General features: G+C 35.9%; 1 protein-coding gene across 1 annotated transcript in view; it reads right to left on the bottom strand.

Moving 5' to 3' along the window:
• Nucleotides 1–326: 326 nt before the first annotated feature.
• The window catches only part of MCCC2 (methylcrotonyl-CoA carboxylase subunit 2), a 32,006-nt gene continuing 7,720 nt past the window's right edge, over nucleotides 327–24,612 (bottom strand). Inside the window, exons 8-17 of the mRNA XM_072416238.1 lie at nucleotides 20,052–20,116; nucleotides 17,028–17,127; nucleotides 16,310–16,405; nucleotides 14,018–14,090; nucleotides 13,846–13,922; nucleotides 11,593–11,659; nucleotides 7,628–7,784; nucleotides 7,061–7,175; nucleotides 3,577–3,662; nucleotides 327–538 (exon numbers count right to left, since the gene is read on the bottom strand). Coding sequence (XP_072272339.1) covers nucleotides 421–538; nucleotides 3,577–3,662; nucleotides 7,061–7,175; nucleotides 7,628–7,784; nucleotides 11,593–11,659; nucleotides 13,846–13,922; nucleotides 14,018–14,090; nucleotides 16,310–16,405; nucleotides 17,028–17,127; nucleotides 20,052–20,116 — 954 coding nt within the window. The 3' untranslated portion in view covers nucleotides 327–420. The remainder of the gene's footprint in view (nucleotides 539–3,576; nucleotides 3,663–7,060; nucleotides 7,176–7,627; nucleotides 7,785–11,592; nucleotides 11,660–13,845; nucleotides 13,923–14,017; nucleotides 14,091–16,309; nucleotides 16,406–17,027; nucleotides 17,128–20,051; nucleotides 20,117–24,612) is intronic.

Below are 24,612 nucleotides of genomic sequence, written 5' to 3'. Positions count from 1 at the left end.
AAGCTCACAGGAGATCCAATAGAAAGAATAGAATGAAGTAGAGTAGAGCTCCCAAAAGCCAGTCCTGGAACATGAACTTAGTGCTAAAAAATATCTGTTATTGTCCTAAGGGTTTCTGTTTACATGGCCATCTTTCCTGATGGAGTGTCATCATTTCATTGTTACTGATAATTTGGATTATGTTTTAGATTACTGCAGCCAAAATTAGGATCTAAAACCTGACAAATCATAAAATACAGTGCATGGTCAACGTAAGATTTAAGGATAACAAACAGGTCACTAAGTCTGTTCTTACCATATTTGTACTATATAATAAAACACAAAAATGTTGTATAAAAACTTTTATTTTACAGAATGAAAAGCTCTTAGAAAGGAGAGGTCTGTGACAGACTGCAGTAGTGGATTTGGCTTTGGAGTGAATCACATTCTGAAAACTCCAAACTGAGTCTTCTGTGTTGGTGCATTCAAAGCAGCGCTGAGGCTCAGTCCCAGAACTAGCCTGGTGTCAGCTGGATCAATGATCCCATCATCCCATAACCTGCAGATACAAGAGAAGGAGTTGCCAAGTGAAGGATATCTTCCATGAATATATTGTGCATAGACATTATTGTGCTATTGTTATAAATTTGTAAACAGAATGCAGGACAGAATTTGATTGATCCAACTTATCCAACTAAATTATTAAAGGTTCCTTTCTTTTTTTATATATTTAGAAAAGAGTAATACCAATGCCACAAAAAACCTTTAAGTTATACTTTTTTTATGAATTAGGAAAGGATTAGAGCTCCAGTAAGGATTTTATTGTGTGGGGAAGGATTAAAAGTTGCCTTTTTCTTTTACTAAATATGTGTTCATATTCTGGTACTGGAGTTGGACAGCCCTGCTATGGATTACATATCATAGGAAAGAACATTTGGCATCTTTGCCATGTTCTGATATGTCACAATAAACCCAACTACAATCTAACCTTCTTGTTTTGACATAATTAGGTGGATTTATATATTTGCTTAGAAAATTTGCAAGCAGCCAACTTTTATTACAGAAAGGGACAGACTACACCCTTTCTGTAATAAAATATTATTTTACTTAGGTATCTGTTCTCCATCTTCTTTAAAAAAAAAAAAAAAAGTGTGGATATGCTAGATATATGAATATTTATTATCCCGGCCCAGCCAATCAATGACCAGATATCAGGAAACCCAAAGAACACAGCAGCATCCATGATGGAATAAATAAAGGTGGGTGTATTTAAAAAAAAACATATGATCAAGTAATTTTGTTTATTTTATTGCAGACAGGACATCACCTATCTCTTTTGGATGTTCTTGGTGACCATTTTTAAATTTTTAGCTACAGTTCTGCTTATAACAACATTAAGATAGCTGAAAACCTTATTTAATGGAATGATCAGCAACAACCTCACTCACATGTCTCATATAGTAGGTAATGTAGAGAAACAAAAAATGCATGGATCCAAAAAATCCAGCATTTTTGGCTTCGTCAGGGGATGAAGAGGTAGATAATAATTCTAAATGTACCTGAAAAAGGCATAAAAACAGCTAAGTATTCAGGCTACCTGAGGGCAGCACACACACCTTGTGGATTCAATTCTTGACCACCCTGCTACATGACATCCATTTTAAAACTCTTGCCTGTTGCTTTCCTTTTAAGACGCTCTCTGAGCACATGAGGGTGATAATTGTCATGTTCTGGCTTTAAATTCAGACAATTTGTACAAAAAAAGTACAAAATTACAAAAAGTTAAAAAGTTATCGAAGTATTGTCAGGTGTCTGCTCTACGCATGTCTACTAATTAACAATCACTAATGGGTTCTTACAGTAAGTAAGGGTGTATTTATACCTCTTGGGGTATGGGAACCAAATGACAGAATTTGGATTCCCTGCATTAATAAACCTTGAACTTAAAAAAGATAATTGTCTTGTGTCAAACATGTGAGTAACATTGTCAGTAACTATACCTCCATTCATAGTTTGTATTGCACAAAACCAACAATATCACTAGTTGTATCTAGTTTGTATATTTGTGATTTTCATTTTCATATAAATATTATGATAAAAAAAGTAATCAAAGTATTGACATGTTTTGAAATCATACAGCTATCATAATAGTAAGGACAGCCGGGGGAAGAGGTTATGGAGACATATCAAGCAATTTATTTTATACAAAGCTCATACATGGCTGGCATGCATTACTGCATAATACTGCAAATTTGGCATTATTAATGGACTGAATATCTATTTTGGCATGCTATAGTACTGTTTTATAAGCCAATCAAAAAATCCACAATGAGGTGCACAGCCTGCAATGCTCTACGGACTTCTCCCTACCTAAAAGAAAAGACATAGGAACTATGACTGAAAAAGTGATGGTCGAGTGTCTTTGACAAGACATGACATGATGAGCTTTTGATCTGGCTTTTTTTTGAAGAAAAAAGAAGAAAAAAAAAGAAAAAGCTTAACACAGCCATTTTTATATCTGACCCCTAAGGATTTGATTACACAAGCTCTTGTTGGCAGGAGCCTTAAGCCCTGTGCAAATGTACGTCAGGTAGACGTCAAATCACTGTAGCTGGAAACAATGTTTCCAGTGACATGAAAGAAGTGCTGTACACACAAAGTTGCTCTATTCAATATAGAGAGAAAGATAAGCGAGCAGCACCCTGCTGTTCTCTCCTTCATTGGAAAGCAACGTCGTCCTTTTAGACCAGTTGTTCATCAATCTGCCAGCAGCAACTAATGAACGACATCAGGTGACCTCTGTACACAAGCCACTGCATTGAAAACATTTTTTATATTATTGTTCTGAAATTGGCAGAGATATAATAAAATATATTTAAAACAGCCATGTACATGGCTTTCTAGAAAACGGCCATCTTTTTTCCTCAGGACTGATTTTTGATAAGACCCTCTAATTTTTCAGCTATCTTCCAACCGGGAGATCATAATTCATAATTCACTGTATAAAATATTCATTACATAAATCTTTCTTGAGACTCTGAAATGTAGTGAAATTGATCAGCACATGTAAAGAGATGTAGACAAGTTGATAAATACTAATAGCACAATCAACTGCTAATTACTCTCATAAATACAGGCTGTTAAAAGAACATTAGCCTTTAATTTGATTTATAATTAAAATACAAGAAAAAAGAGGACAAATATTGATGAGCCTGATAACTATATTGCAAGAGTCAAGTAAAAGGATCTACCTGAAACTGAAGGAAGGAAACTGGGAACAAAAGTGAAAATATGCTACATGTGCGTATGTGCAAAGTTTACAAATAATGTAATACCTCTTACAGGGATCACAGTACTCCCCCCAACAATATTATCAGTTTAGAAGGGTAGGAACATATTTGTTTAGAGTCTATCCAGCTTGAAAATGAAGCTGAATTTAAAGATGAACAAATCACAATCATACATTTAGCACTTAATCATTTTAAAATGTAACCTTTTAAATATCATTTAACATTTTATTTGTACTCAGATATACTGTAGCTAACTAAGGAGATCCCATACATGGACAGGTCCATCTTTATATTTCAGGTATCTCACCTTGCACTTGAGTAAAATGGGTTTCCTTCCTCCTCAAATCTTTTGATAATTGGTTCCTTCAGAGTAGCTTCTTCTTTTTCTGAAAACTAAAATAACAATACATAAAAATTAAATTAAAAATATAATATTAACCCATGGAATGAAATGCAGAGCATGGTATTACTTTGCAAGTACTTAGACACCACAGTGACAATGGCCTGATATGCATATACTGACATCAGTAACTGAAGTCAGGTGGAACCTCCCTTCACTTTCCCTGCTTCCCTTTTGACCCAAAAGGCCTATTACCTTTAATATAATCACACAGAAGAAATGCACTTTTTTGTAGAGCATTTATCATCCAAATTAGTTTCTTCAGACAACACAGGTTGTGAATTTTCTCTGTGAGCTTTTCAGATTTGGTTTGTTCCGACATGATAACTTTATATGATTACAAATTGTTACATGAAAACTGACCATTGGTCACAAAGGTTGGAGAATATGTTGACAGAGGAGCCAAAGAATCATTACCATAGCAAACAAACAAAGAAAAAAAAAACAGTTTGGTGTTATCTTTTATATGGGCAGCAAAATGGCTCAGTGGTTCGCACTCTGGCCTTTGCAGTGCTAGGTCCCAGGTTAAATTCTCTGGCCAGGACTCGATCTGCATGGAGTCTGCAGTTCCCCCTGTGTTTGGGTGGGTTTTCTCTGGGTTAATTGGCTTTCCCACTAAATTGACCTTAGACTGTGTTAAAGTGATATGACTTTGGTGGGGACATTAGATTGTGAGTCCCTTTGAGGGACAGCTAGTGACATGACTATAAACTTTGTAAAGCGCTGCGTAATATGGCGCTATATAAATACTGTGTAATAATAATATTATTAATCTTTTCCCCATTCCATAATTTTAAAATATAGGAAGGTATGATCGTATGTGTATGGGCTAGTGGGTAGAAATTAAAAAAAAAAAAGAACTCATGGCTCTGGCAAATTAAATATTACTCCAAATGCTGAACAGCGCACAAAGAAATGATCTGAAATAATTTTCTGTGATATAATTGGACATAAAAACATCACTGTGACTGCTGCTAAAAACCAGGGAAATGAAAAGCCTGTTTAGTATATCGCAAAACACAGCCACAGGGCAAACAATTACATTTGTAAAATTAATGCAAACAAGTGGACACAATCTGACATATAGAACATCTTAAGTAATGAAACCGGACGGGAGCCTAAATTCATTTATTAAATGAGTAAAACATTCTCTCCTCAAAGCCTGACAAAATGACTGATTTTATTGTATGTTTTAATAACAAAAATCAGAGCTTTTGATGGAAGAATACCAACTTGTAAATATATAAATAAATATATAAAGTAAAGCTGCTTCACAAGGACAACCAATCGCTTAAAAAAAAACAGTAATGGCCATCTGCAAGTACTCAACCAAAAGATTGATTGGTTATTGAGCTTAGTAAAATTAGACGCAAACAATACCTGAATGATGTATTAACTTTTCTAAAGCAATTCATATCCAACAATTGTCATTATATTTGCTAATCTACATGACTCAAAGCAGGCTAGAGCTTAGGACGTAGTTTAACTGTCACATTAACATTAGCAAATGATTTCTAGATTTTTGCACGTTCTACAACTCAGTGATTTTCCTTTCATCTGTGCAGTCTGTGTATACACATTTACAATTCACCCCTAAAATGCTGCATAATGCTTTTAATTGATTACCAATTTCATGAAGGACCAATTATCTTGGCTGAGCAGAAGGGAGGTCTGCTGATTATAATAAAGCGTTTAGGGCTAAAAGATAATAGGCCTTATTTAATAAAGCACTCCAGGATGGGATAAGATAGACTACTAGAGAACCTGGGTGATCCAGCAAATCTGTAATGGATCTAAACTGAAATCATTTGCCAACTAATAGCAAATGATTTTTTTGAAATCCATTCTAGGTTTGCTGCATCACCTAGGTTTTCCCCTGAAAGTCTATCTTCTCCAATCTTAGAGAGCTTTCATAAATCAGGCCCAATGACCTAAGTAAGCTAGGTACACACGTGCAATAATTGTCTTGAGAATACGAACGACTAACGATTATGCATGATAATTTTGAACGATCGTATTGTGCACAATTCTGTACATGCTGTAACAATACAATCGTTACAATATAATCCACCATTAATGTACACACGCTACATATGATCGTTTTTAACAATGTAGTACGTGACACGTAAAGGAGAAAGTATACTGCAGAACCATCCACAATCACTGAACAACCGTACACACAATAGATTGTGAACAATCATCGCCCAATCAGATCTGCCAGGACGGTCGTTCAAGCAACAATCCTCGTTCATCAGCGTTGTGCACTTTTTTTTTGTTAATGATTATCGGACGAACGGTCGTCAGATAATCATCCTTTTACAGCATGTTGTCTGTTCATAGCAAAATCTTCCACATACAAGCATCCCTTCCCTCTCAAATTAACTTCTGGCCTTTTATCTTCTTAATTGATAATGACATAACGAAGGAATTGCCCACACCAGCCCATGAAATAGCCTTTGAGTCAATTGTCCAATTACTTTTGAGCCCCTGAAATGAAGTGATTGTGAAAATAAAAGCTTTAGTTCCTCACATATTTATGCAATCTTTTTGTTCAACCCAATGAATTAAAGCAGAAAGTCTGCAGTTCAACTGCATCTGAGTTGTTTCATTAAAAAAAATATTTGTGTTAATGTACAGAACCAAAATTAGAAAAAAGTTGAGCGAGCTCCAGTAATCACTGAGAAGCCATCATCTTGCAAATTAATTTCAAGAAACAGGTAATTATTAGCAGATAGTAAAAGAAAACTAAACAGGAGTTTACAACAGCTAATAAATGTTTATAGAATTTTGGGTTAGTAGATCATCATTAGAACAGTGGTGGTTGGTTAGTGCCTATTTTAGTTCCATTGTTCCATATTACAGACAACAGCAATGACTCAGAGCTGATGCAGGAAACACTTGTGTAGTGCAGCAAGGACAGTTGAGTACGATCTTATGATGCAGAAGTACTTGAAACACTTATGACAGATTTGATAACATGGTACAAACAAAGGTGGTTACAAAAAACCACAAAAGCAATCAATTAGAATAAAGATTTTATTTATATGTCATCTTAACCAATTCTCTTTAGCATATGTGCCAAAATAATTTCAGCATGTTGGGCATACACATCCAAGCTGATGCAAATATTTCTCTATTTTTATGGCAAGACTTAGCTGTCATTTTGACAGCAGATTCAGTTCATGGTTAAAATTACTTACAGTCATCTAACCATCCCAGAGTATCAAGCTTTGACTTTGCATAATTTTTAGACCATTCACAGCTTTTACCTGAAAGAACCCTCATCTTAAACCTACCCTTTTTTCTGTTTTATTCCTTGTGTTGTTAAAGAGATTTTTTTAACAGAATATGCCACATTTTCTAAATGTATGATCTGTTTTCTAATACTTACTGTCTTTCCTTCTCTTGCTTTCTGATCTTTAGCAATTGTAGCCAATACTGTAGCTGCCTGTTCACCACCCATCACTGATATTCTTGCATTAGGCCACATGTAAAGAAAACGTGGGCTGTAAAAATGAGGATAATTAATATTAATCATTTTATTGAAAATATACAAAACCTCTGTTTTCCTTCACACAAATAACATGACATTTTTATTTAATTACATTTCCACCAATCTGTTTCTTTATAAAGTTCAATTTCAGTACGTCCTTTCCCAGTGATTGGATAAAACCATGGGCAGCAGGGTTGGCTCTATCTGCAATTTGTATGTTCTCCCTGTGTCCTCAGACTACAATAATGACATTTGATTATGACATTAGATTGTGAACCCCTCTGAGGTACAGTTAGTGATAGGACAATAGACTTTGTAAAGCGCCGTGTAATATGTCTGTGCTATATAAATACTGGCTAATAATAAAAAAAAAAAAACATAAATTCAAGATGCAGTTTGTAATGTTTAAAACTGCTTACTAATTAATTTGAACATTGACAGAACTCCAAAAAACTGAACACTGACCTGTAAGCTCTGCCACACATTCCATAATTTCCTGCCCCATAAGAGCCTCCGATAATGACAGTAATTTTGGGCACATTGGCGCAGGCTACAGCGGTCACCATTTTGGCTCCATCCTTTGCTATGCCACCAGCTTCATAATCACGTCCAACCATAAAACCTGAAAAAATAGGAGAATAATTGCTGGCAATGAGATGAGTGCATTTCCAATTATAGGAAAAGCCGCATTTCTTTGCATTTTGGCACCATAATATATACATATTCAACAGTCTCTGTTTTTTCAAGCTAAACTTCAAGACCTGATAAACAATAAAGAAAAACTTATGTTACAGTCGATTTACCTGCCCAACAACTTGTATCTCAGTTCACCCAACGCCAAGATTTATACAGTTCTGTCTCAAAGTGTTAATGATAACACAGCTAAATTCATTAGATATTTTATATTAGCCTGCAGTTCAGCTTTAGAGTAATAGATTTATCGGACCTATAAAATCACTTTCAAAAACCTGAGGAGGCAGGCCAGAAAAGGATTACAGAAGAAGAGATGGATTCCAGGGTGCTCTTTAGATAATCTGAGAATATTCCAGGGATTTGGAGTCACTTCAGAAAGATATAAGAGCTCAAAGCAGAACTAAAGTTCAACTTTCCTATATTGCAAACAGGAAGGAACTTTATCACAGAGGGGACAAATTTACCAGCCTGTTGCAATCTCTTTGATTGTCATTCCCACCTGGCCAATCAAGGTGGTCCAAGATCCAACCCCCAGAAAAGGAATGGAGGAATATGGGGGCTTCCATAATGGAGCAAGGACAGATGAGCCTAAATAAAATGGAATATGTTTATCTTTTTTTAATGCAGAAGAGACATTGCCTATACTTACTGTAAAAAAGGACCTGTCTGGACACAATTTTTTTACAATAACCTGTTTATTACTGCAGCCCTGGGGAATGCCTATATACCTTGCAAATCCTGGGAGCTGCACTATAGTTCAGCTTTAAAAGTTTAGTTTAAGCAAGCTTATACTTTGACCTGATAAGAGAAAGTAACAGGCATCCCCAGGAGTTTATACCTTCGTTATAAACCTAATCCACTGATTAGCAGCATCTAGAAATTCATGTCTAAACTTGATGAGGACTTTATATACACTCTCTAATATCCCAGCCGGATAACTGGCACAGAGTACTTTACTGTGGAAATGTCACATATTCTCCTATAGCAGGAAGTGCAGGGTTTTTAACAATTCAGGATGGCAGGGAAGATGACAGGTTCGGTTAATTCATGCTCATGGAAGACCTCACATCATCCATGCACGGCACATAGGAGAGGTTCTGTAATACCTGGTTCTACTGGTTACAGTTCCAGGAGTCTCCTTAATACAGAGAGTATCTAACCCTGGCATCCTAACTATACAAATGTATTGAAATTACTGAAGCTTGCGGATTCTGGGGAAGCCCCTTGCCGATTGGATTAAATAAGGTACTTGTCATCTATTAAATTGTATTACATAAATGTACAAAACCAATAAACCATTTCCCTGACCCTTTCCTTACTATCCCCCATGTTTGTTCATTCTACCTCCTTCCTATTTTCTGTTTTCATGTATGAGGTTATTTTTGTCTGTTATGTTTGTTTATTATTTTTAAAAACTGCAATAAAATTGCAGATTCTATATAGAAACTCATTTAGATACAACCTCTCCAGGCCACTTCTGTTACTAGAAGCTCTCTTCAGAATTTTATTGCAGAAGTTATGAGGTCTGTTGTTTGCACTTAACCATATGAGGTGGAAAAGAAAACTTCTGGCAAGCATACACTTTAGAAATTATGAAACTATGAATAGCTATATCTGACCTTTGTTTGCTCGTGCAATATTTGGCAGTAAAACCAAAAAGTAAGGAGGATGACACGATCCTTTCTGTACTGGGGACACATGTAGACCTTTAACATAATATTGACATTTGATCCATCAGTAGACCTTCAAAATGACAAGGTCAATTACTGCAGGTGATTTTTAACTGTCCCAGCAGTTGCCAGGAAATGATTATGTACAGTGACTTTTGTCATTTGTCAGACCCCAGCACAGGAAGACAGCAGTAGAGGAGATTCTCTGCTGGCACCATTTACAACAGTAGGTGGCCAGTGAAGTTACTCTCATGGTTGAACTGCTGAGGGTTTGTGCTAAAAGAAGTCTGACGGAGTAAGAAGTAGAGTTCTGATGTACAAGGCTGACAAGACGTAAATGCAGCCTGTTGATGTGAAGAAGGTACATTTAAATGGCATTTGCTTGCCACAAATTAGCACTGGGACTTTTAGCTACAGATCAATGGACCCATCAGTGATGGTGCAGAGTCTCCACAGAAGGGGCCCAGGTCCCATTTCTGCATTATGGTGCCTAGATCTGTAGTTACACTAGATAAAGGTACTTCCCATAACTTTATCATATCACAAAATCAATCACTCTTACAGTTTTAAATCCTCTGTGACTGTGAGAAAAATATAAATAAGCAAAGACACTGTATCCTTTGTATTCAGTTGTCCTCAAATTCCAACCTCCCTATGGAAGGCACCACAAATCTACCACATCCACTGCATGAGTGATAGATTTTGTGAGATGCTAAAGACATTTTATAGGCACTTGGAAACCTAGGTTAGACAAATTATTTTGAGGTTCACCAAGAAGTGGTGAGCTAAAGTTTTTACCAGTGTTTTTATGGTATGTGATTACTTTAGGCAAGCGCCTTTACGCTTTATAGTGAATAATATATTTATTAGACTATTACACTTGCAGGTGTGCTGTTGCACTTATATATATATTAAGTTTGTGCACATTTGTACTTCTATAAAACTCTCAATAATTGCTTTCTTCAATCTTCTGGCTCCTATTCATGAACAGCTCCTCTGTACAGTTATTTCTGGATAACCACCTATACATTACCCTTAAGAAACCAAAGAATTAAACAAAGAACAAGAAGATCAGCTCAACTGTCCCCTACCTCCAGGATTCACGCTCTATGTTTACATTAGAGATTAAAAGGATGACTGAGTGACTGAGAGGAGGTGCGGGGAAGCTGAGCTTTTAAAAAAAACAAACCAGATGATCTTCAGTGCTTCTAATGTAAAATTTGAAGATTAATACGTCCACAGTGCCTGCAACTACTAAGGTCATTGAAGCTTGTTTTGAAGCTTCATTACTACTCGTTAAGGATATGTGCACATATGCTTGTTTTTTTATTGACAAAAGATTTGGAAAGCAATATATGTGCTGTCTATATCCAAACATCCCAGTTGTGCAATTATAACATTTTTGGAGAGAATAAACACCCCATTTTTTTTTTAAATATTAGCAACCAAGGAACCCCAAGTAAGAGAAAGTAATGCCCTCACTGTACCTTCTTTTTGTTTGAACAACAAGCACCTCTTTTGCTGCTCAACAACCTGCATTCTAACACTTCCAATTTAAGGGCAGCTTCAGACCTGCCTTTGGGATCAAGTGATCCCCATGTGTCTTTGGGTGGCTGGCACCTTGCCAGCTGCTCAGTTACTTGCATCTCAATGCTCTTTCGGTAGATTTGACAGCGGGAAGCAGTGAGCGTTACAGTACCACTCACTGCCACCCCCATTCATTCTCTATTGGCTGCCATGGGTAAACATTACTTGTAGCGTCTGCCCCAAAGGAGCAGTTAGGTGACAATAGGAAGCGGTAATCCTAACCCACCTCATAGCCAGTTAGAACATAGCCTGAGTACGTGTCGATTTAAGAAAGACAGTGAATATTTTTAAAGCTCTGATTGTGTCTGGATTAGTCCTTTTAAAGTCTACTATTTTTTATGATGGAGAGCCCAACATTTAGATTAAAAAGAATTAGTATTCTGCTTAAATCAGATAGCTGAGACATTTGCCTTATTACCAAATGAGTACCAGCAGCATATGTAAAGTAACAGAAAGAGGCACAAATATTCAAACACTTACCTGTGATGTTCTGCAGAAAAAGGAGAGGAATGTTTCTTTGACAACACAGCTGAATGAAGTGAGTGCCCTGTAAATACAAATTTGTTGGGCTGTCATAGATTGTACAACTAAAATTTTAGCTAAAATCTATTTCGTATCCAGGCTACATGAAAACCATTGTAGGGGGCTTTACACAATTGAAATAGATGCATTCTGACACTTTTATTGTGCCTGTATAAGTAAGTTTTCATGTGTTTTGTATGCGTTAAAGCCCACTTTCAAGTCTAAAGCCTGAACTTTAAGTTTAAACCTAAAAACATTACAGGTTCATAAAGCAAAAAGGTGTGCAAAGCCTTACAACTTATTTATATTAAAAAGTACTAGATAAGACTGTTGGTAGCTGAAGAGTGGGAAGACTCCAGCAAAGTAATCCGGGGGGTGTGTTGGACCTCTGCAAATAGATTACTGCCTCCACAAAGAGCAAGGATCCTTCTCTGCTGTATGATTTTTATCCTTAAAGGAGTACAAGGGCCCCTGGTAGTGAGCCATTTATTTGAGTAATATGGTTGAGACCGTCTACCCACAAACTGATCATTAAGTTTTAAGAGGACATTGATTGTTGCTTGATCCATTGGCTGCCTATACATCTCCGGTAATCTCTGCCAGGGTTATTGCCTTTGATTCCAGGTAATTCCCTATAAAAATACAGAAGTGTGGGTTGCTTGTAATGCTTGAAAATTGTGAACAGAGCCAGTAAGTCATTATGTACCATCATCAGCTTAAATCCACAAACCCTACACAACTATTTACTACAATATCAGTTAAAGTTCAAACTGGTGGGTAGAACAATCATGCCATCTTTTGAGGCTCCTTAATGTGGTGGCAAAAACTCCCTATCATGACTCCAGACTCTGGATAATACAAACATTCCCTAATCTACTTTCCAACCTCTTCAGTATAGTTAAAAACAAATTGTTATTGCATACATTTGAAACATCATGTGAAAGCCACACTGCTTTGTCAAGGCACCTTTGCAAAGTGAGTCTGTAAACTCCCTTCCTGGGACATATAAAGTATTTAATAAACTGAACACTGACTTTCCTTGGAGACAGGTTTACCATAAAAGTAACAAATCAAAAGCACAAACTCTCTCAAGAAAGCAAAAAGACACCAAATCCAAAAACAATTCCTAACTCTTTTCCCATTCATACTCAAGTTTGGGGTGTTTCTGCCTACTTGTTTGTTCAAACATCTCCTGTTGCATTTTTCTCAAAATAAAATAGATATGCAAAAGGCAATAAGATTCTAGAAACTTAAACACACATAAGGCACACATTAAATTAATTAATTAATTCAATTCCCCTGGTGTGACACCGGCCCCCCCCCCCCCCTCCAATTCCTTTCACTGTCTATGTAAAGAAACAGATATATACTAATCCCCCTAGTCATCCATCCACTGGCCAATCTCTTAGCCAGTCAATAGTGAATGAAAGATAGGGTAGTACAAACGACAGGGCTGTTCTGGTAAATGAAAGTCACTGTTCCAATTTCTGCAGTGCCAGAAATACAACAGAGCATATAATGAACTGTAAGGTGATATATTTCTCCACCCTCTTATTTTAGTTTTAGATGAATTAGATTTTATTATTTTTAAAATAATAATTTGCACTGTGACTGTTTATTTAATAATGCGGACCAACATCTGCATATATCTTTGTATCATGTGTTTGTTAGGAGTTTATTAGCATTTAAGGCACCTAAAAAGCTGGAATGGGTTAAAGTCAGTGAAAGTATTTCACATAAAAAATACAGTTTCCACAAAAACCCTGAATGTTCAACGTGTCTGTGTTAAATTGAATTCTTGATAATAAAATACATATATGTATGGCATGAAGTTTCAGTGGGTGTATGGCACAGCTGTTTATTGAACGAGCCTGCACAATAAGTGGGGTGACATTGTGTTCTTGTCAAAAGCACATTTACTCTGTTGCTTTGTGAATAGCTATTTCTCATCTAAAGGACACCCTTGATAAATTATCTTCTGGCCCATCCAGCACCCTTAAGGCTTATGCCATGGCAACTGCCACTCCGCGTAGTAAAAGGAAATAAAACTTAAAAAAAAATCTACAAAGGTTTGGAGCTTATGTCCCCAAACATCAGAATGTGTGGAAAAAAAAAATAGCAAAATTCACTTGAAAATATCATACCCAAAAATATTTAATACCATGCATCAATACCAAATATGTATAAAAAAGCACAATGTTTAATACTTGCCTTTTTTGCAGATTCAGAGAATAGGACGCCATTATTTCCAATAATACCAACAGGATAACCAAATATCCTGGCAAAACCTTCAAATGTAAGCAATGTTAACATTTTAGTGATCGACATACTCAAAGAAATGCAGACATACTACTGTATAATATGATAGGTAAGTAGATTTTACCCGTTACTAGTGTATCTCCATAAAGTGCCTTGAACTCGTCAAATTTGCTACCATCAACAACCCTGGCAATGACCTATAAAACAAGGAAAACATGGAAGTATTTTTACTGGAAAACATGCAGAAGTAAAAAGAATAGTTCTGTACAGTTTTTCAAACACACTCACCCAGATAATGTATTAATTTATTGACTATTTAGCAACTATATGAAAATGAAATGGAAAATATAATGCATCAGCACACACACATAAACAAGAAAAACACACAAATACAAAGAACACAAAAAAAATAAACTAAAACATATACAAAAAAATAAAACACTAAAAATATTTATTTTTGAACATAGATTTCATCTAAGCAACTCCATGTCCAAAACAAATGTTTTTGTTGCTGCAAAAAAATTTAGACTGAAATAAACAATTTTGGGAATCATTCCACTCATCCCTGACCACAATGCAGTACTTAGCTCGATTACAGACATAAGGGAGTGAGGTTCAGTCTATTACAGCTATGTCTGAATAAACCATCAGAAAACTGAGCAGGTAGGATCCAGTAGCCTGTATCTTACCTTACTTATCACCAGTCTCTGTCTTGATGCTGCACTCCATCTGCTGCAGGTATTTGACCTGCCAGATGAGTTCACAACCTGTTTACCTTGCCAAACCCAGTAGTTTCATCAGAGGTAGCAGGATTCACACACCAAGTCATGTTGAAAACTTGCAGCAGCTGTGGTTTCAGGATATATCTTTATACAGGCATTTGCTGTTTTGACACTGCAACTACAATGTCACTTAAATGGAAATGACTATGAAGGATACAGAGAGAGAAAAAAGGCTACTATTCTCCAAAAGCATGGTTATAAAGGGACAGTTTTCAGCTTAGTCCAAAACAGCATTTTAATTGATAATAAAGACGCGAAATTACTTTGAAACCTGCAAAATGCCTTTCTCAAAGGTTCACCATGGGGCAGATATTGTGTCTTTAAATCCTGCAGCAAAACCAGGCAAAGAGAAGTCTTCATGGTGGGGAGGACTGCAGTGCTAAAGATTCATTCTAAATGACGCTATACCGAGTCCAGTATCATTCAGTGTCACTACAAATACATTAATTTATACTAGTCTTGTATTGCTAGCAATGCAGCTAACAGCAGGATTTTTTCACACCTAAGTAAGAGACTTAAGTAGTCTAAATGGTTTGCAATGCAGAAGGCATAAAAATAGCTATTAAATATACAAGTTTTCAGGTACAGGTGGTACTTATCCACATTAGCTGTACCAAAGGACAGTTTTATCATTTACTAACCTGTCAAATCAAATTGGTAGTAATAAAAGGCTAACTGGTCACATAAAAAAAAATAACTTCTTCCTCCAGGTCAACAATATACTGTTTAGGGGCTCTCCCTGCAGCTGACCTTTTTCTCTTTACTGACTAACCATGCCTGGTGTGTCTGGATGGAGGTGGCCACCTTGGAAAAAGGCAGAGTATTATCTCCTAATGTAAAGCAAGACAAGTGTAAGTAAAGAAGATCCAATAAATGTTTAAAGCTGGAAATGCATAAAGTACAGATCCTCAGCTACAGCCTCCTCTGGATCAAGCATCACCGTAATTACATCACCAAGGACAAGAAGTCACAGGCAGTAGAACCTCTCAAACAGCATTTGCAGTTATGAGGTTGTAGACACAAATGGCCTGATTTAATGAAGCTCTCCAAGGTTGGGGAGGATACACTTTCATCAGTTAAGATGGTTGATCCAGCAAACCTGGAATGGATCTGGTCCAGAATATAAAGCATTTGTTAGCAAATGGCTTTGAAGAAATCCATTCCAGGTTTGCCTGATCACCCAACTTCACTGATGATAGTGTATCCTCTCCAGCCTTGGAGAGCTTTAATAAATCAGGGCCAAAGAGCCTAGGTACACCCATATGATAGGAAGTGCACTAAAATTATTTCAGGAAGATTTCAGATTAAAAGGTATGTCTTTTAGGGTATTGCTTACATTGTGTTCTCTATAACAAAAGCACATTTTCACTCTAAATTCAGAACAATTTTTATTCCACATTGCAATTCTTTCTGGACACACCCTGATACAGGCCACTGGGCTGACTAAAGAATGGGCAGGCCTATCTTCTTGGAGCAATTAGTGAAAAGACAGAAGAGAACTGAAATCTATATTTCATGACCTCCCACTAAAAACACAATGCTACTAAGACTGCCCAATAGCCTCCCCACAGTGTTTTGTTATTTGGTGTCCTTATTTTGTACAATGATTATTTAGTATATTTTTAATGGTATACCTCTCGAACATCAAAATTCTTCTTTAGGTTGTCGCCAACGATTCCATACAACTCGTCAGCTGGGAAAAGAGGGTCTGCAGGTTTTTCTACAGTAACCTAAACACAATAAACAGTGTTACCCACCAATATGTATTTACCAAATCATCTGCTTCTAAGAGGGGACATCTGACAAAAGCCAGCAAAACTAAAGCTACTACAATAGCTACTAAATACTACAGACAGACTGTGAAGGTTCTCATTAATCCAGATCATAACATATTAGTAGTAGTTTGTAACATTTAACAGAACATGCTTTTAATTGTTAAATGCAGATCACAATTCATTGAAGTTGCTTTTTCAGTTCCAATTTTACTGAGGTATTTTTTTACCACTTAACAGTGGTAAAAGCAACACAGTCATCTGAATTAAACTAACCACTGTGTCCTGATATGTGTAAGGAAAGATTCTGAGAGGTGTGAATGCTTGTAAAATCACCAAGTTTCATTTTCATTATCCAGACAGCATAACGCCATAAAGTCTGTGACGAGTGTTAATTAGCAGAGTTAGACATCATGCTTTACTGCACATCTGTAACAGTTAAATATTTTGTAAATATTACACAATTTTGCACATTACCCAATTTCTGGCCAGCATAAGTTTCTAAAATAATTATTTTTATTTACCATGCTTTATGTAGCAAATAAACATGCACACCACACAAGAACATACTGTGTCTTACATCTAGCTTCTTTTTGTAATTCAAAGCTCGCACTGCTTTCCGAGCAAGATGAAGGGCATGGCTGTCATCTAAAGCATAATGATCAGTGACACCAGACTTTCTGAAAGGAGAAAAGGTAAAGTTATACAATACAATTTCAATAAAACTAAATAAAGCATTTTTATAATGGTTTTCTTCTGGTCAGAAATCCCAGGTATGCAGATGCCACAACATTTACCATAACATTTATCAGCCAGAAACGCTTCTTCTAGTCTTTTTCGACTTGTTTCACTGGGACTATATGCACACTTGATTTCAAGGTGGATCTTCTTCAAGGTAATGGAGGCTTTAATAAAATTATTATAAAATAAATACTGAATTTATATTTGATTCTTTTAGTTTGTTAATTAAAAAAAAAAAGATATATGTGATTCTCCTGAGGCTAACATTTTAATTCTTACTCCGCACATAACACCAGTATATCGGTGTAATCACTGAATGACCAGTGACAGTAAAAAGCACATACATTTGTGGATGACTTTTTTTCTGCTTTGCACATTAAATTCAGAGTAGCTAGCCATTTCTTCTGTGATTCCGTCACAGAGCATTGCATGATGGACAAACAGTTTGCTCTGGGGAAATTTATAATTGAATTTACTGGTGACGACAGCTGACTTACGAACTTCGGTGTGGAGATGCTGTGAGTCAACAGCCCCAGCATAAAAGAAATGTACATTTGAAAAAGAAATATTATAGCATGGTTTTAAAACATCGAACCTTCCAAAACAAAATGCTGAAAACTGTATTTAACATCCTTCAGCTATAAGCTATTTCTACAAGGCAATGAAAATATTTCTAAATAATTCCACTGTGCTAGAACATCTCTGTAAAATAAAAGACCCATATAAAGAACTTTTGATATTTTAAGCCTCACCAACTAATAAAGAAAAACATTTTGTGATTGGTAGCTGTAAACCTGGATGGTCTTTTTTCTGATATAGATGGAGTGTGTCCAATGTTCTTGTTTTCATGTAACTCAGGAATATCACCAGGGTCATTCTGTCTGTAGATCAATTAGTTCATATTTTTTTTTAATATGGCAGGTTATGCGATTCTACAAAGCTCCAGGCAACTAGCATCCTGCCAGCCAATTGGTAGCTTGCACCGCTGAAAATTTGACAGCAATAGGCAGTGAGTGGTACTGAACTTCTCACTACTGCCTCCTATTCAATATCCATTGGGCTGCACAGTGGTTTACGAGCACAAGAAAGCCAAAACTGCCCACAACCTCGTCACCAGACTAAACATAGCCTTAAGCTGCGTACACACTTCCAATTTTTATCGTTGGAAATGAACGACGAACGAACGACGAACGATCGATTGGTCAAAAATCGTTCATAAAAAAAGTAACCAACGACGCCGACGAACGAGAATAGTCGCTGGAAATGAACAACCGGACCGGCGGATCGGATTGGACGACGATCGTTTACCATCTATCGTGTGTACGGTCGTTCATTGATCGTCCATGGTCTGAGCATGTGTGATGAACGAACGTTCGTGCACGTCACTTCCTGTATCGCTCAAACGATCGCATCTATTGTGTGTACAATATCTGCGAACGATCGTGTCGTTATCTGCATGTACGGGATCGGTGCTATACTATCGTTCGGCGATATCGTGCAGGATCGTTCGTCGTTCGTTTACCAACGATAATTATTGGAAGTGTGTACGTAGCTTTAGAGTTTTATTTTGTATCATGTTACTAATGTTTCTGTTGCCAGTTGTAGCAATTCAAAAGGAAAACAGTGCATAGGAAACATATTGAAAACAACTTCCCTGAAGGAAACCTATTCTTATAGAAGTATTTACGCTGTAATTGCTAACATCTTTCTGCTAGTTGGTAAAAAGGTCCACTAATTTTAATACGTTCAAAGTCAGAAGTCCAAAATAAGTGTGCAGCAGGTTAAACCAGAATTCTTTCAATTAGTACTTGTGCATTGTAAACGTAAGAATTCTAAAGAATGACATCCTACTGTAGGCCCTAATGAAGAAAGTCAATTTATAAAGATGTATACAGCCAAAGGTCATATCACTATTATTAACTAGTATTTATATATAGCACTGTCATAGTCATGTCACTAACTGTCCCTCAAAGTGGATCATAATCTAATGTCTCTATCATAGCCATATGTCATTACCACAGTCTAAGGTAATTTTGGGGAGAAGACAAATAACCAAACTGCATGTTTTTGTAATGTGTTGGAAAACCAGGTCCCTGCAGGAAACCTATGCAAAGAACATGCAAATCCCATGTGGATAAGATCCTGGGCGAGATCAAAACCTAAGACTTAGCGCTGCAAAGGCCAGAGTGCTAAACTCTGAACCACTAAATATGAAATATATTATATACAATGTGTATCAACAAGTCTCAATATGTAAAAGAAGCTCCGATATATTTCAGGAGCTCCACAATCCTTTTTTATACTTGATAAACGGTAACATATTTTCTACCGACAGTGTTGTTGGTTAAGCCCAGTCAACATATACCTTTTTTTTTTTATCATGACCACTGTTTGATACTCAACTGTCAATTCAGTACAAAGGAAACTACTAATCATGTATGATTTCAGGCAAAATGAAAAAAAATCCCTACCAAATATGGCAATGAACATACCAAACATCTCTGCATAGATCAAACATTGCAATAATCATAGACATCACTGTCAGAGCAAAAATAGGACACAAGATTTCCATTAATTCCAGAATGGAAAATGACAGAAAAAAAAATCATCAATGTCACAGATGAAAATATTATATTACATTTCCTTAACTAATGTTCAAAAATGCCTCTATACCAACACCTCTAATTTTCTTTTTCAATAACAACATGTCAGAAGTTTGTATCTTCATAAATTACTGTGTGATTTTTGTAAGCAATCTAGGAAATAAAATCTGCAATATAATATGTTAAATATAAATAAATATATATATATATATATATATATATATATATATATATATATTGTTATATATGGAAAGTCTTACCTACAGTGTAGATCAGCCCCTCCTAAATCTTCAGCAGATACTTGTTCCCCAGTGGCAGCTTTTACCTGATTGAACAAAACACCAGGTGAATTAGTAGAAATGTAACCACATTTAGGCTTTATGTGTCCCTGTTCTGTTCCAAAACATTTCTCAAAATCAACATACATTATTATTAATAATAAACAGGATTTATAGAGCGCCATCATATTACACAGGGGTTGCAAATGACAGACAGATACAGACAGTGACACAGGAGGAGGAGGGGACCCTGCCCCAAAGAGCTTACAAACTTACAACTTTAAAAAAGCTTAAAAGGGAAATTATATTAGATTTGTAAAAATTTTAATTTTACATTAAATATAAATTAAATATAATTTTATTTTTTTTTTAAACATGTTTTTGTATTAATATTTTAAAGGGTGTAGCTATAAAATACAACTCTCTGCTGAAAAGCAAATCATTGGCAGTCTCCTTTCAGATATTCCCTTTCTCAGTGAAACCACATGCCAAACAGAGGAAAGGACAGGGGAAGTCAAATTACTATTTTGATAGTATTGTCTACACTTGTGTGTATACAGTATTTCAACTTTAGATTTTGAGGACAGTGAACAACAGGATTTTTAAAAGAGAAATATTTTAAAGAGTATAAGAAGAGACTTGATTGCTGGTTGTAAATAAAAATACAATATTGCTAAAACCTATGCTACATATATCCTTGCTTAAAAAGTCTTTATTTTTATTTTCAGTCCTGACCACAATAAAGAAAAAACATAAACAATAAATTATTTGAATATAAGCAAAAAATGTGTTACGTTTTGGATAGCACATGGAAAGACAAGAACTCATGTGCCCATGTGGGGAATATTACCCCAAACATACTGCTCCCTCTGACCACACATATGATAGCTGTGAGGTTATCCCATTAAAACTTTGGCTAATTAGGTAAGGCAGAAAAAAACTCTTCTCATGTAAACAAATATTACCAGGGAACCATTATTTTTAGAATGCAGATAGTAGTTTGATCTACAATGATCAGACAACAGAGTTTTTATGTAAATTGAAGCATTATTCTTTGATCACCGTGTAGTGGATCCCAGTTTTTATTTTCTCAGAATTACTAGGAAGTACTCAATAAGGCCAAGAACCCCTGACCTATACATACAAATAGGGCAGTTATATGCACACATGATATACCCTGGAGATACATAAAAATAAGTACTCCTATTTTCGAAGAGTACAATGACCTTCAAAAAAAGCTGAATTCATCAGCCACTCCTGGGCAAGAAACCAGGTGCACTAGTGGGATATTCTAGATACAAGTGACTAATGTGATGAATAACTATATCGGTAAGAAGGAAGATACTTTACCATTCCCTAACAAACATCAAGCAAACATTACAATATTATTGGGGATTCTTACATGACCTGAAAAGCAAAATTTGTATTTGCTATGTGTGCAAAAAGGGGTAGACAAGGGAACATAAGCAGTCTGCTACATCAGTGCCAAGGGTAGCCTTGTATCTCAGCTTTGTGTGTGCTATTAAAAGGCAAATTATATAAAGATGGCATATATTTTCCTTCTGTTGTGTAGAATTATATATTATCACATTACACACACAGCTGAAAACTGGTACACACTTAATCCATTCTATTCTTTAGAAGGCATTGTGCTAATTAGATGTATTGTTGACTGCTCATGTAAACTAGTGATGAAGTAGTGCTGGGCTTTCGAAGTAGGAAGCAAATAGTGCTGTGCAAATATAACACCCAGCATAAAATTTAGGAAACATGAACATGAAACAAAAAACAATGTTCAATTGGGGGGATATAAGCTGCAAAACTACTAAGCAGCAATACAGCTTGGAAGATGTCATCAAAATGCAAAAATAAATCCTACCACTGATACCCCACTGCAAAAGCAAATCCACTAGAGTGAAACACAACTCTGGCCTGAATGCAAGCAATACAGGATTATGAATCAAAGAAAGCTGGAAGATACAGTTAGGACCATAAATATTGGCACAGAGACAACTTTTTTTCTAATTTTGGTTTTGTACATTACCACAATTCATTTTAAATGAAACAACTCAGATGCAGTTGAACTGCAGACTTTCAGTTTTAATTCAGTGGGTTGAACAAAAAGATTGCATAAAAATGTGAGGAACTAAAGACTTTTTTTTTTACACAATCACTTCATTGGTTTTGGGTCATTGTCCATCTGTATAGTGAAACGCTTCCCAATGCTGAAAGTCTAAAGTTAAACTGCATCTGAGTTGTTTCATTTAAAATTTATTGTGGTACAGAACCAAAATTAGAAAAAAGTTGTCTCTGTCCAAATATTTATGGACCTAACTGTACATGCTTTACTTATTCAATATATAATATTTTGCACAAAGCACACCTAAGTGAGGCATCTGGCACCAATGTGTACAGTGAGACATGACTCTGGATGGGTGCTGGATGTCTGGTGTGCTTTATTCACTATAGAGAGCACTATATCGCAGGGTAAATAATGTGCAATATTACTGGGGCTTTATTTGTGTTGCAAAGTAAAAAAAAAAAAAACACAGCGATTATCTTTTGTTTATTGGTTGAATGCCAATACAATATGTATTTAATGTTTTACTTTAAATTCTTTTCCGTTCACCGGAAGTGACAACAATGCTGCATCTCTGGTGACACCAAAGAGGAATTTTTGGTACTAGCCAAAAATATCAGTACCACAGTAAAGAATTGGTAAGCTGCAATGTATTAAATTTCTATTTTTATCTGTACATGTTTTATGCTCTACCAAAGTCCTCATTGTTCAGGCCGGTCTCTGTTTGCTGAAGTATACAGCGCATTAGAAACAATGTAATCCTGTTAGACAGGACATTCATTCTCTTAAAACATGTTTTACTATCCCTGATGCATCTATCAACTTGTTTTACTTCTGTTGTTGCTTTGTAATAATAAATGTGTCATTTTTAATTTTTAAATCAATGCCTTTTAACACTGGTGTCAATAAGTGATCATTCTCCAGCAAGCTACAAGCTCTATTTGTGTACATTGCTTTGTAAGTGTGGCTGTGTCTCCATGAATAGGGTTTCCTTCTGGTCCCATTACTGCTCCCATATTGATGATCTTCTTTCCACAAGTTTAATTGAAGTCAATGTAAAAATCAATATAAAGGTGGCTCTGACTTAACTATTTCCCCAGAGCACAGAACTATGTAGTAAACACAAGGGAGAATGGCAACAGAAATGAAGCTTAATTATCACTTGAAAACAAATTTAGGAAGAAAGAAAAAGAAATCAATGTGTTTCTTGCATATTTATCAGTGTGAAGACAGATATAGATCTGTATAACACAGCCCATGAATACAGATTTCACAGTGTTGCCTGAGTTTCTTACAGGAAGAAGTTCCAAAAAGCATTACAATAAAATCGCAATAAACATGAAGGATAAGAATAAAACAATATAAAATAAAAAATCAAGGGTTTCTCTGAATACCAATCACAAGATAGGCTACATTTTATAATTATAATTATTATTATTATGACAAAGTATTCTTAATAGCATTGACATATTACGCAGTGCAGAGGTCAGCCAATAGAAAAGAAAAAAGACAATTTAATCGAGTAAAGGGACGTTGTCACTGTATACAAACAGATTTACTGTACACAGACTTCAGATTTCTGAAGTAAAAAATTTTACACAGATCGTCCATAGCTGCTATCTGCAGATTGCCAGAAAGCTGTGAGAGTAGAGCGGGAGCAATAAAAAAAACCTTACTAGAGTTAAATTTACACACATACTAATAAATGGGATAGCAGAAGCAATGGCATGGATGATTTTACTTGTCAGTTCTTTATTAGAGGGAATTTGTGCCTACAGGTTTCCAAAAGGCAAGAAAAAACACAATGTCAAAAGAAAATTAGTAATCCTAGCTGCACACCCCAACTGATGAACTTGGTAGCTAATTCTCTAATTGCTCTAGGCTGCTGCTTCTCACCTATAACCCCCATTCAGGTTTCACATTTATACTGTACCTGCTGTGTCAGGACAGTTTGCTGTGTCTCCCGGTACAGTCTCAGGAGTGGTTTCACTCAGTAGTATAATAGTTTTGGTTCCCATTGACTGTTTTTATGTCATGTTGTTCTCATCGATATACACAAAATATATTATGAAAGATTTTTAACTGGAATATTTCAATCATTGAGATCTGATGTAAATTCAGTGTTCCCTTATTATTTTCAGAAGTGTCTTTATATTACTAACTAAATCCAAATTATAAGTAATAACTTCTATGCACTGCCACTGCAATGCAGAAACACTAAAACTGCACAAATCAGAAGGTCCACTCAATAATGTTGTATACATATAATTGGAGCCAGATGTATCTAAACCGATTAGAGAGTTTCCTGGTGAATCAACAGCCTGTGTCCTGTGGGTTTTGTTATGGAGTTGGTGGGTTCAATCATGAACCCATCAACACCATAATATTGAAACAAGCACATTAGGCAAAACAACACAGCATTAAAAAGCCAAAGTTGTATACTTCACGCAAATCTATATAGCA

This window comes from Pyxicephalus adspersus, chromosome 6 (assembly GCF_032062135.1).
Source record: "Pyxicephalus adspersus chromosome 6, UCB_Pads_2.0, whole genome shotgun sequence".
Taxonomy (NCBI): domain Eukaryota; kingdom Metazoa; phylum Chordata; class Amphibia; order Anura; family Pyxicephalidae; genus Pyxicephalus; species Pyxicephalus adspersus.
The sequence above is the reverse complement of the archived record's forward strand: the minus strand, read 5'-3'. Positions and strand labels throughout refer to the sequence as shown.